At 50.9% G+C, this 13423-nt stretch overlaps 1 protein-coding gene across 2 annotated transcripts in view; it reads right to left on the minus strand.

Annotated features, from left to right (window-relative positions):
- MARCHF10 (membrane associated ring-CH-type finger 10) overlaps window positions 1-13423 on the minus strand; it is a 101181-nt gene that overhangs the window by 5509 nt on the left and 82249 nt on the right. For both annotated transcript variants that reach the window (XM_043536884.1, XM_043536882.1), the window contains one exon: window positions 1970-2003. In XM_043536884.1, coding sequence (XP_043392819.1) covers window positions 1970-2003 — 34 coding nt within the window. The remainder of the gene's footprint in view (window positions 1-1969; window positions 2004-13423) is intronic.

The following is a 13423-nucleotide window of genomic DNA, read 5'->3' on the forward strand; positions in this document are numbered from 1 at the left end:
CTTATTCAGTAACAGAACAGTTATGTTTGGGGTCGGGGGGGGGGGAAGAGAGGATGTTTTCATATATCACAATTATAACTTTGATAAACTGATCCTGCAAGACCATGGATAGTGAACATGCATTAGTGAAGATGTATTTAAAATATTTATTCTCGTTGTTACCTTCTGATTTTTCTTTAGCAATACCACTGTAAACAAGGAATTAAACAGGTGAAAGCAGAAGTGGCTTTAATCACAGGGTGGCAATGGCATGTCTTTGGGGAATGTTAACATTCTAAGGATTAACAAAGCATTTCCCACAAAGTTTTTTCTCCACTTTATTTCTGTTTTGCTCTACTTCTGAGATAAAGAGACAAAAGTCCTTCCTGTTGACAGAGGCATAAGACTCCCTATACTGTAGTGTAACTTGGCAAGAATTTGCCCTCAGAATTGATGGGTTAATCTCTTCCTGTATGAGAAAGTGACCATTAGCCAGACAGCTGCTCTAAATCTAAAGCTTGCTTTGTTTAAATGCTCTCTGCAACTCACAGCTCTAGGACAGAAAAGTCTTTGTGATATATGATATTATATAACATGGAGGTCAACCCCAAGGATGAAGCTAGAAAATTTACAGGAAGGAGGTTTTAAAACCAAATTGCAAAGCAAAACTGAAAACTGAGGGCTTGTCTACATGGTTGGGTAATGCACTCTACAGGGATGTGATTTCTGAAGCGCAGTGATGCGTTGCGTTGTAACTGGTCCATGTAGACCAGGGGTAATCAATTATTTTTTGTCAAGATCCAAATTTCTTGGTCAAGGTATAGTCAAGGTCCAGACTTCACAAAAACATTTTTCACACCTCAATAACAATCATGATAATAAGTAAATAAAATATTTTGCGGTCCATTCAAAAGCATCTGGCGATCTGAATTTGGCTCGCAGTCCGCCTATTCACTACCCCGATGTAGACCCTTCCAGTGTGCTCTAATGGAATGCTGTTTGAAACAGGACTTTGTTAAAGAGCACTAGGGAACCTTTAGTGTGCGCTAAAACTCACTGTCTAAAAGACAATGGCATGACATAGTCTTAGATTTTTAATCTGAAACACTAAAAAGAAAAGAGTAAATTTTCTCAGCAGATCAGACCATGGAGCCCCTACTCATGTTGGTGAGCATTTACACAGGTGACTTCAGTGGGACTATTTACATAAATAAATGCTCACTAGGTTAAGTAAGGTTTCAGAGTAACAGCCGTGTTAGTCTGTATCCGCAAAAAGAAAAGGAGGACTTGTGGCACCTTAGAGACTAACCAGTTTATTTGAGCATGAGCTTTCGTGAGCTACAGCTTATAGGTTACTTATAGGTTAAGTAAGAGCTCCACATTCTAGCCCAGAGAGTCAAAGATTCTTCTGTAAGTGAAACCAAAATATTTTCTTACAGCTTGTGATTAGTCCCATAAAAACAATCTCACTATTTGCCTTGTTTTATGTGGCAAAGTCTCACTTCTAGTGTTTTTTTGTGAGCCTGCATGGACAACTAAAATTTCCTGATCAATCCAAAGGAGAAAAGCCAAATGTCAGCACTCAAAAACAATGGATAAAACAAGAAGCCTTATTGAATGGATGAAGTCTTCAACAAATGAGTAACCAACCTTCCTTCTGGGTGTTCTAAAAAGACCTCATAAATGCCGGTATAAGAAGCAAATGGAAGTTTTCTGCCAAAACATTAGCTTTTCCATCTTTATTTTCTCTCCTTATTGCTTTTGTGAAGAACTTCAATTAAAAATTTGTATTCATTATACACTGGTGTGATACAAATCTTCCTGACTATTTTGTGCAACTTGAAATTCCAGAAATCTTTTTTTCTGGTAAGTTAACTTCTACATCTGTATGGGTCTTAGTACTTCCTGCCACTATCTGAGGGTTAGCATGTTTAATGAGAACTAATAAGCAAGAATCTCTGAGAATTGATTCTGAACTCCAAATACCTACTTTCATTTTCCTCTGCTCTAGGCTGTCTTGAGAGCTATGAGAAAGGAGACAAGGATTAATAAAAATTCTCCACATTAACACTGATCAGACATACAATTTAATATACCTAGAGACTGCTATGGAAATGTCTTGAAAACACTTTAAGAAGGCATGGAAATTGTTAAAAAGAAAGATAAGTGAGGAAATCACAGCACTGTAAACACTTAAGATACAAAAAAAATGAAGGGTTATTCTTAATGACACAGTGACTTGTTATAAATAGTCACAACCTCTACCTGGTTTGTTATTAGACATAGCTATATTTGGCTATGTGAAAAGACTTGTTTCTTTGAAGCAGTTCATCCCAGGATCAGCATTTGATTTTGTCAGTGTTAATAATATTAATAAGATGTAAAGTTGCAACTTAGTTTGGGACTTTTTCTTTGTATCAAAGTTATTTTTCTCCATGTAGGAAACTTTGGATTTGAAGCTTCTGGACTTACATAGCGTTATATTAACTTCACAGTAATTTTACATAAGACATAAAGCATTCCTTATGTTGTAAGAAGCAGTGAAGACAGAACCAAACCCAGCAGCGACACATCATGATACTACATAGGGTTACAGACTTGTAACAAGACTTGTAACGCTACAAGTCGGTTTGATAACGTTCTCCTCCAGGACTAATCAGAAGTGAAAAAATTTTAAAAGAGGCAAAGCCTTAGCCTGCTACTGTGACAACCTGCATGGTTATTTCAGCAGGGGAGCTTTTGTTACTTCACGGCAAGATGTCACCTAAAGCAGAGGAGCACAGGGGAACAGTCTGAAGGGACTGTAACATCTGAAGTAGGGGATTGCTTGCTGGAGCTATGCCATCAGCTTTGAAGGCTTGTCCGAAATATCGCCTTGGGCATTAAGCAGGGTGGACAGATACAACGTGAACCCTGAAAATAATGGCTAACACAGGCAGCAAAGATGCAGGGCAGCAGCTGCACCTAGATACCCGAGGTGAAGGAGGTCGCTGAGAAAGACTCAACGTCTTGGGTCGCACAGCGTGAAGCCTGTACTGGTAGACCAGGAAAAGGGTTGTGTTACTGCACCTCTGTCTCATCCCAGTGGGACGAGGTATTTCCCGAGAGAATCGTTCACTTTTGGTTTTTTGACCATGAATAACCTAGTACTCAGCACCAGGGTTAAAGCCCCTGCCTTACTTTCAGCTGTAGATGCCTTGTCGGTGCCATCTCCCTTCGGTGCCAACATGATGGGTTCATGCCAAAGCCCCCCAGGGGACACGTGTCCTCTGATGTCAGCAGGCACGTCTGCAGTACATCATGATGGTGCATCCAATTGTATCTGGGATCTCAGACAGTCCACCAAAATTGCAACTTGGAATGCTGCAACTCTTCACAGGCATGGTCATCAGGTCGCTGTCTCACGGAAAATGGGCCGTCTTGGTATATCGATCACAGGCTGATAGATCATGGATGTCACAAGGTGGAAGATTCTTTACTTCTGTATTCTGGTGGCCCCAACCATCTATATGGGGTAGCACTACAACTGAGAGGTGAGGCTAAGTCCTTCCTGACAACCTGGATGCTTGTGTCTGCTTGTTTACTTACTGCACGTCTTAAACATCAGCATGGTTACCTCACTGTCATAGTAGTCTATGTGCCTACAGAGGAATCTGTTGACTCAATTAAAGATCATTTCTACAATCAGTTGTAACATCTAGTATGCACAATCCCTCCATATGATAATCTTGTGATCCTGGGTGACCTAAATGCAGTTACTGGCTCCCTGCAAACTGGGTTTGAACAGGTGATTGGTCATTATGGTTCAAGCACATCCAATGATAACTCTCGCCACTTGCTTACATTCTGTGCCTCCCAGAATCTTTCCATTCTTGGGTCATGGTTCAAGCGGCGACCCACACACAAGATGTCATTACACGCGATAGGCGTCTCTTCACTTCCTGTATATCGTGTTGCGTAATGCGCGGCGAACACAGATCACCATCTAGTGGTCGCCCGTATGGTGTTGATGCTCCAATGAGCAGCTAAGCCCTCTGCGATGATGATGAAGTTTGACATCGATGCACTCCGTGTGCCAGGTTTAGCCAACAGGTTTTGTATTGACGTTAGGAACATTCTCGGCTCTAGCTAATCTGCCAGACAACGTGGACGTTGCCTGGTCCCTGTTCACTTCTACCCTCAACCAATCTGCTGAGCAGACGATTGGCTATAGGCATCCAGCACGCCAACCATGGCTATCAGAGGAGGCCTTCCAGATAATTAAATTGAAGGCTGCAGCCCCCCAGCGTGGTGATAAGCGCACTCGTAATCAGCTGAAGCGAAAATTTAACACCCTGGCACTCCGCGATCGCGAGGCATATTATAACCAAGTGGCGGATGATGTCAAATTTGGCTTAGCCAGGGGTGACTTGAAGCCAGCATTCCGCACTATTCACAACCTCAGTGGTCAAGAGGTAAGTCACTACAAACGGCATCCTGAACGACAGCCAAGGCCATCCATGTAAATAGGATGATGACATTCTCTCACGCTGGGTGGAACATTATCATGGTGTTCTGAAGCATCCTCCAGCTGCCGCTTGTTCAGAACGGAATGATCTGGCATTCTCTGCAGTTCTAGATCCAGACATTTGTACTGATGCACCAACATTGGATGAAGTGAAGTGTACCATCTCTAAACTGAAAAACGGACGTGCAGCCAGTGCTGATGGCATCCCTCAGAGCTGCTAAAATGTGCTATTGATCCTGTCGCAGAATCATTTCTGGCCATCTTTCATCTGGTGTGGAGACCTGGAACCCTGCCAACTTCCTGGAAGGATGGTATTGTGATCTCACTCTATAAGGGCAAGGGACCATGCAGTGAATGTAAGAACTACAGGCAATGGGCGGTGCGTGAACTGCTGGCTAGCAGAGGCTAGCCCCCAGCTCCGCCCCTTCCACCTGAGGCCACACCCCTTCCATGTGTCCCGGAACCCAGAGCCCCTACCTACTATTGCGGATGCCAGCCCCTGCCCAGGCTGGCTAGTGTCTGCAGGCCCTCCCTCCCCCAGCCCCAGAGCGCCGGGAGGAAGAGCGCATGGCGGCGCCACAGGTTTCCCAGCTCCAGGAAGGCGGGCGGTGTGACCTCAGCCCCCTGGAGCCCAGAACCACTGCTGAAGCAGGGCCTTGGGGGCAGAGTGTGGGCGGGGCTATGCCTGGCTATTTGGGGATGCACTGCCTCTCCCAACCTCCCCTATCCACTGCCCACCTTGCTCAGGCCGATCACCTTGCTCTCCATTCCTGGAAAGGTGTTTGTGCGTATTTTGCTGGCACGCCTGGAGCCTTTGCTACATCAGAAGCATCATCCCCAACAGTCAGGTTTTACGAGGAACAGGTCCACATTTGATGCCATTTTGGCCCTTCGCTTGTTGTCAGAGACACATCGCAAGTTCAGGAAGCCCCTGCACATACTGTATGTTTATCTTAAGGCTGCATTTGATTCAGTCAACCGGGTTGCATTATGGAAGAGCTTAAAGGGTGTAGGTGTCCCTACCACTCTCCTGGACTTGATTAGAGAGCTTCATAATGGAACCACTGACTGTGTTTGTCTGGGGAACTGGATGTCAGTGCATTTTAAATCAGTATCTGGTGGTAGGCAGGGTTGCGTTCTGGCCCCTGAACTCTTTTGTCAGGCAATGGATTTCATAATGCAGTATTCTATCGGGTCCATAGGCATTGAGATCAGCGATCTCTCACTCACAAACTGTGACTACGTTGATGATTATGTTCTTTTAGTACAGAGCCCAGACAGGTTTTGTGAGGCACTCTAGCATATGGAGGAGGAGTCAGCTAAGATTGGTCTCCACGTTTCATGGACAAAGACAAAACTGCAAAATCTAGGACCAGGTCCACCTGCGACTCCCAATCTCTTTGAACAATGAAACCGTCAAATCAGTTTCCAGGTTTTGCTATAGAAGTTCTATACTTACCAGCTCCTCCAGCTCTCACACAGAGGTTCTCCATCAGATTGGCATCGCAGCATCTGCCATGGGCCGTTTACAATGGATATAGAATCAGCATCATCTTAGTATGACCACCAAGTTCAGGATTTATTCGAGCTGTATCCTTCCCAGACTTTTGTACAGCTGCGAAACATGGACACTACGCCATGCGGACTGGACAAAGCTGGAAGCTTTCTACATAAAATGTCAATGTCCTATACTGGGCATAAACGTCATCTGTAATGCAGATGTTTATGGTCGTACGGGTCTACAGACTACTGGGGCCATTGTCCGGAGGCAGCGCCTTATGCTTTTTGCGCATGTCACAAGGATACCACAAGAAATTCCAGCGAACACCATTCTCCAGGTGGCTTGTAACATCCGGGATAAAATTCCACCAACCAAGGGGTGGAAGTGACCCAGAGGCAGACCCCCTATTACATGGGTTCATCAAGTCTGTTCTGATGTTGGACTCTCAGGCTCTGAAGCCTTCGAGGTTGCGCAGGAACAGACCAAATGGCGAACGATTGCTACGGCCAACTTTCTGGCTAAGTGTTGAAGAGAGAGAGAGTTCATTGGGAGTGACTCTGTCAGGGGGGACAGGGGACGACAATTTCTGTAGAAGCACAAAAAAAATCTCTCTCCCCCTGCCAGAGATACATATTCTTCACTGGCTATGCCCCACCCAATAGCTGTAATGTGTAGCTCTGTGGAAGGGAAGGTTAATCAACAAGGGCAGCCCAATGGCAGGAGTGTGCAGTTAGAAAGTGGTCAAAACAGGGACGTAGAGTATTTCTCAACTGTCTCTCATTTATAGTCTCAAATTTACCTCCTGGCTACCCTTGTTGGCTGTTCTCTCTTTTATTGCTGTAATGTATTTACATAAGAAGTGCTGAATCATGTCTGAGAAGGCACATATTTTTGAAGTGAACCTAGATGACTCGCTGTATTACAATATACTCATTATTAGCCAATGACTAATATCAAAGAGCTTCATTGAACAAAAGCCCTGGATCTAAATCTTAGTTCGGTTTTCTGTTTGAAGTGTTTGTTAAAGGTTCCTCATGTTTGCCTGTTGCTGATATCCTGTTTTATAACAGTCTTTGATAACAAGACTATCTGTGACTTCTCGCTACAGCAATGTTGTATTGTTTTACACTGAAAATGCTGTGAGGTGTAACCTAAAATACTGAATCACACAGTTACAAAAAATATAATTTATGTTAAAGAAACAATTATTTTTAAGCTTCCTGTTGTAGTTTTTTTGTCCCTCGTTTTGCAGTATTTGTCCCACGTCAGACAAGTTTGCCGAGTGTTAAGAACAGGGATCTTACTGACACTAGGGTTCTATTCCTACCTCTCTCACTAGCACGCTATGTAGGTGATCTTACACCTGTCACATAGGCTCAAGTTTTCAAATGTGGCCTGTGATTTGGGGTGCCTCTGTTTTTCAGTGATCAACATGAGACACCTGTGCCTGACTTTCAGATGTGCTGAGTTACTATTGACTTCAGCTGCGTCTGTGGGTGTTCAACATCTCTGAAAATCAAAATAAGGTGTTTCAAAATGAGCTATCAAAAAATCAGTACCCAAAATCAGAGGCTACTTTTGAAAATGTTGGGCCCCTCTTTGCCCCAATTCATAAGCTTTTTAAAATTTTAAAAATGCATTATATTTAAAAATAGGTATGGTTTGACTTGTTTGTTCCAGCTAAAATTGTGATTTTTTCATTTTTTGCCATGACAAAGTTGTGAGTTTTCCAATTTTTTCTATGACAAATACTCAGCCTTAATTAATTGTATGATATGGGCCTTGGAAACTTAAGATGTATAAAGAGGCTGAAAAACTACTAATTGTAAAGATAAACACACCAGGATAATAATGATGTAATGAGAACTGTTGTACTAAAAGCAATAAAACAATTATTTTATAGTCAGCTTTTCAAAACATAGTGAGTGTGACAAAGTTTCTGCTCTACCTTGGTGGGTCTTGCGCTTATTGGTGGATTTGCTTGCCTTGGAGCTTCAGGCAGCTCTCAGCTTGCCCGTTTTTCTGAACCCACAGTCCAGGTTGACTCCTCCTGTGTCTGACCAGGATTTGGGGGGAACCCGGGCCCGCCTTCTACTCCGGGTTCCAGCCCAGGGCCCTGTGGAATGCGGCTGTCTAGAGTGCCTCCTGGCACAGCTGTGCGACAGCTACAACTCCCTGGGCTACTTCCCCATGGCCTCCTCCCAAAACCTTCTTTATCCTCACCATAGGACCTTCCTCCTGGTGTCTGATAATGCTTGTACACCTCAGTCCTCCAACAGTCCGCGTTCTCACTCTCAGCTCCTAGTACCTCTTGCTCCCAGCTCCTCACATGCACACCACAAACTGAAGTGAGCTCCTTTTTAAAACCCAGGTGCCCTGATTAGCCTGCCTTAATTGATTCTAGCAGCTTCTTGATTGGCTGCAGGTGTTCTAATCAGCCTGTCTTAATTGTCTCCAGAAGGTTCCTGATTGTTCTGAAACCTTCCCTGTTATCTTACCCAGGGAAAAGGGACCTACTTAGCCTGCTCTCCTGCTGCTGCCCTCTGGCCTGGGCTTTCCTTGCTTTTTGCCCCTGCTTTTGGCTCCCCCCCCCCCCCCCGACCGGGCCAGATGCTCTCCCCCCTTTCTTTTCTTTTTGTTGTTTTGTTTTTCTTTCTCTGCTGTTGCTAGAGTGCTGGCCAGCTGCCGGCCGGCTGTTAGCCCCCCTCCCCACCCACCCTCGGACGCTGCTGCCGCTCCAGCTGAAACCCCCCCCCGAGAGGGGGGGCCTGCCGGCCCACTTCCCCAGAGGGGGAAGTGGAAGGACCCAGCCCCCAGACCCAGCCACTTGCTGTTTGTCTGCGGACCCATCTCCGGTCGAGAGGATTCTTATCACTTGCTCCGGCATTTCTGGAATGCAAAAAAGAAAGCCCGGAACAGACAGAGAAAAAGCCGTCCACCGGAGGAACACCGCCCGGGGAATCTACAAATCGCCGTGGAGGGGGCTTAAGACTGAGTAACTTTCAAACTGTGCTCTCATGTGGGGGGAGGCCTTGACTGTGTCTTAACTGTGTTTGTAGGGACACAGGGGGTGTGGCACGGAGCTGCCCCCCGATCCATCTGTGTCCTCCCAACCCCCACCCTACGATCTTCACCACTGGCCCCTCCACCGTGTTTGCTGGTTCTTTAACATCTGCCTCTGGACTCAGCTGCTCGCCCTGATTCCACCGCGTGGGCCAGAAGCACCAGCCAACCAAACAGGATTCTCTGGACAAGCGTACAGTGGTTCATGTGCCCACCCCGCCCACCCCGGAATTGTCCACCCCACAGCTTGTCCCTTTCTACCTGACCCCAACTCCTGTTAATCACCTGCCACCGCCCCCGCTGGGTCCATCGGCAATGGAGGGCACCGGGGCACTGCCATGCCCATCGCCTCCCCAGACTCTAGGGAAGGCCCCCCAGCCGGTGGGAAAGGCCAGGACAAGAAGAAGGGGAAGGGCCCCACTAAAACCACCGGGCCCTCCATGGCAGGGGCCACCCGCACTGCTGCGCCCCGCCACCGACCACGGCGTCCTCCCCCGCTGCCCCTTCCACCGGCTCTTCGGATGTCCCTCCCTCAGCCCCAAGGACATATGCCCAGGCGGCGGCAGCCCCCCCGCCTGCTGCCTCGTCATCTCTCCCGTCCACCGCCTCCGCCACCATCAATAGCAGCTGGGGCCCCTTTCCCACCATGACAAGGAAGCACGGTATCCGATGCCTCCTGGTGCCTGCCTTGCCCCACGTGGAGACCTAAGTGCGGGCGTTGGTGAGGGTGGTGGGGCCCTCGGCCATTGTGGCGGCCTCCAAAATGTATGGGAAGGTCATTTTCTTCTTAGCATCGGAGGCTGCCGCCTAGGAAGCGGTGGAGAGGGGCCTGGCTGTGGGGGGGGGGGTGTTTGTCCCCCTAGAGCCACTAGGGGACCTGGGTGTCCGCCTAGTCCTGACCTCTGTCCCTCCTTTTCTCCCCAATGCTGCCCTGCTACCCACCCTTTCCACCCTGGGGAAACCTGTTTCTGTTATCAGCCCTCTCCCATTGGGCTGCAAGGACCCCACCCTCCGTCACATTTTTTCCTTCCGCCATCAAGTGCAACTTTTACTGCCATCCGCAGCGCGTGATGGAGTGGCGCTCGAAGGGTCCTTCCTAGTCCCCCACCAGGGGGCCCGTTACCGGGTGTACTTTTCCACAGGGGAAGCCCGGTGCTACCTCTGCCGGGCGTCGGGGCATGTCCGGAGAGACTGCCCCTTAGCCCGGCAAGGAGGGGCACCTGGGATCCCCAAGACCCGACAGGACATCGGCCCCGTCATTGCCAATGCCCCTGGCCGCCCAGTACCCGAACCCGCCCCCCTCCTCTTCGGACCACCGCTACTCCCGCTCAGGCCCAAGGGGCACCTCCCCTACAACGCCCAGACGAGCGGGAGAGCCCCACCCTCACTGCTGACAATCTAGCGGGGCCTATGGAGAACGGTGTGGCAGAGATACCACGAGGCACAGGAGAGAGCCTGCCCCAGGGAGAATCCTCCCTCCCTTATGCCGCCCCACCGTTCCCCCCCAAGTCCCTGAGCCATCGCCTTTACCCCTGACACGACCCCTGCTAACCAGCCCCCAGATGATGCCATGGAGGGCTGGGCCCTAGTCCAGGGGAAGCGAGGCAAGGGGAAGGCTCGAACTCCACCTCATCTACCCGAGGTGGAGGCCCCCCGAAAGATCAGGAAGGGGGTCACCAATGCTTTGCCCACGAGTGCGTCCCATCCACCGGTGTCAGCCAGGAAAGACGTGGCAGCACCAGAGGGTAGGGACTCCCCTCCATGGGCGATCCTCCTCTCCAAGACCCTTGAGGAAGCCCCTTCTGTCCTGATGCTACCCGAGGCAACCGTCGTGGCGGGTGCCGGCGGGGAGAACCCCAGGGCGGCGGAAAGTGTCCTCTCCTCCATGTTCAAGGAGATTGAGGCCTTAGATCTGACCCCGGTCGCCCAGGGGGAGGACGACCTTTTGTCAGCAAATCTCGATCTGGGTGACCTCACTCCACCCCTCTTTTCCCCATGCTCCCTCCCCTTAACTGCTGCTCCCACTCCCACCTCCGAGGAGTCCCTGGACTCCTCCACCGACCCAGCCGCTGATGGCACCCCGCTGACGACCACCGAGCCTGCTCAGGTGAGAGCCGGTGCCACGCGGCCGGGGCACGAGTCACCAGGGGCACCCCCAGTTGGTGCGGAGCAATCGACTTCCTTCCCGGGCGGGGGCCCTACAGAAGGTAATCCACCTCCTGATGCTGTGGCCGCTAAATCCACCACAGAGCACGCGCCCAGTGTCATTGAGAGCTCCCTCCCCACCCCCTTAACCCTTGAGCCTGATCGGGAGGCGCCACCATCTAGCTGCTTGCCTCCCGAAACCCAGAACCTCACCTCTGCCCTTGCCCCTACCCCTATCCAATTTACCTTCTGCAATGTCATTGGCGCCCCTGGGGCTGTCTCCTTCCTTTTCCCAATTGATGACCCCCAGGGAGCAGCCTTTGTGTTCTCCTGCCCCGACCCATTAGGAGCTGCTATTTTCCCTCCACCGTCCCCTATCGCCCCAGAGCTTGAGGCGGGCCTAGAAGCTCCAGCCCATCAGGCACCCCGTCGGGGGTCCGCACCCTGCTTGTCCGTTTTAGTGGACCACAGGGCTGCACCAAGGGCCCCGCCGGGGAACAACTGGGAAACCATAACCCCACCCCCCCATAAGCTGCGAGGAGAGCTGCGGAAGTCTTTAGAGGATGTCCGTGGCTCCCGCAACAAGGTACAGCTTGCTCTCCAGCGTTGGGGGGACTGTTCTCAAATCCTCCGGGCCACAAGGGCCCTCATGGGGGAAGGTAAAGGGACGGGGAAGCAGGATGCCGCAGCCTACTGGTGGGTCCGTGTCTTCCGTGAACAATTACTCACCTACGGGATGGGTCACGGACTGCTGCGCGGCCTGCTGGGAGACGCGAGCGTCCCTGCCAGTGAGGACCCCCCCGACCCTCCCCATGACACCTCTCACCATCGCAACGTTGAACACCCGGGGTTGTAGGATGGCTCTCCACAAGTCCCAGGTGCTCTCCTTCCTTCGGGAGGGAGGGTACTCTGGTTTTCCTGCAGGAGACCCATACGGACCCGACTGCCAAAGACAGTTGACAGCTGGAGTGGGGGGACAGGGTCTACTTTAGCCATGCCATGGTTCAACAGCCTGTTCTCCCCCGACCTATGGCCCGAGGTGCTAGGGGTTGCCGAGGCCGTGCCGGGTCACCTGCTGCATCTCCAGGTCCGTATGGAGGGGCTCGTGGTTAACCTCGTTAACGTCTATGCCCCGACATCGGGCCCGGAGCGGCTGCAATTCTACCAGCGGGCGTCCGCCTTCCTCGGCACCTTAGATTCTCACGAGTGCCTGGTCCTGGGAGGGGACTTTAATACCACCCTCGAGGAACAGGACCGCTCGGGGACCTAGCAGAGCCCGGCCGCCGCGGACACCCTCCGGGAGATAGTTGAACATCACTCCCTAGTGGACATCTGGCGTGACCACCACCCGGATGACACTTCCACGTTCACCTTTGTCCGGGTGGAAGCCCATCGATCAAGCCACTCCCGGTTGGACCGCATTTATTTATCATGCTTCCATCTCTCACGAGCGCACTCCTCCAGCACTCGGCCGGCCCCATTTTCTGACCATCATCTAGCCACCGTGACAGCCTCCCTCTGTGCGGAGAGGCCAGGGCCGTCCTACTGGCATTTTAACAACAGCCTGTTGGAGGATGAGGGCTTCGTGACGTCCTTCCGGGAATTCTGGCTGGCCTGGCGAGGGCAGCGGCATGCCTTTCCCTCGGCGCAGCGATGGTAGGACCCGGGGAAGGTGCGCGCCAGGCTTTTCTGCTGCGACTACACCCGGGGCACCAGCCGACGGAGAAATGCGACAATAGAGCAGTTGGAAGGGGAGGTCTTAGAGCTGGAGAGGCGTCTGGCTGCCAGCCCCAAGGACCCGCTCCTCTGCGGAGCGTGCCGGGAGAAGCGGAAGGAGCTCCGGGCCCTCGAGGACCATCAGGCCCGGGGTGCCTTTGTTCGATCCCGCATCCGCCTCCTTCGGGAGATGGATTGCAGCTCCCGCTTCTTCTATGCCCTGGAGAAAACAAGGGGGGCCAAGAAACATGTCACCTGCCTCCTGGCAGAAGACGGCACCCCCCTCACGGAACCGGTGGAGCTGTGTAGTAGGACCCGGGGAAGGTGCGCGCCAGGCTTTTCTGCTGCGACTACACCCGGGGCACCAGCCGACGGAGAAATGCGACAATAGAGCAGTTGGAAGGGGAGGTCTTAGAGCTGGAGAGGCGTCTGGCTGCCAGCCCCAAGGACCCGCTCCTCTGTGGAGCGTGCCGGGAGAAGCGGAAGGAGCTCCGGGCCCTCGAGGACCATCA

The sequence above is a fragment of the Chelonia mydas genome, chromosome 27, assembly GCF_015237465.2.
Source record: "Chelonia mydas isolate rCheMyd1 chromosome 27, rCheMyd1.pri.v2, whole genome shotgun sequence".
NCBI classification, from domain to species: Eukaryota; Metazoa; Chordata; order Testudines; family Cheloniidae; genus Chelonia; species Chelonia mydas.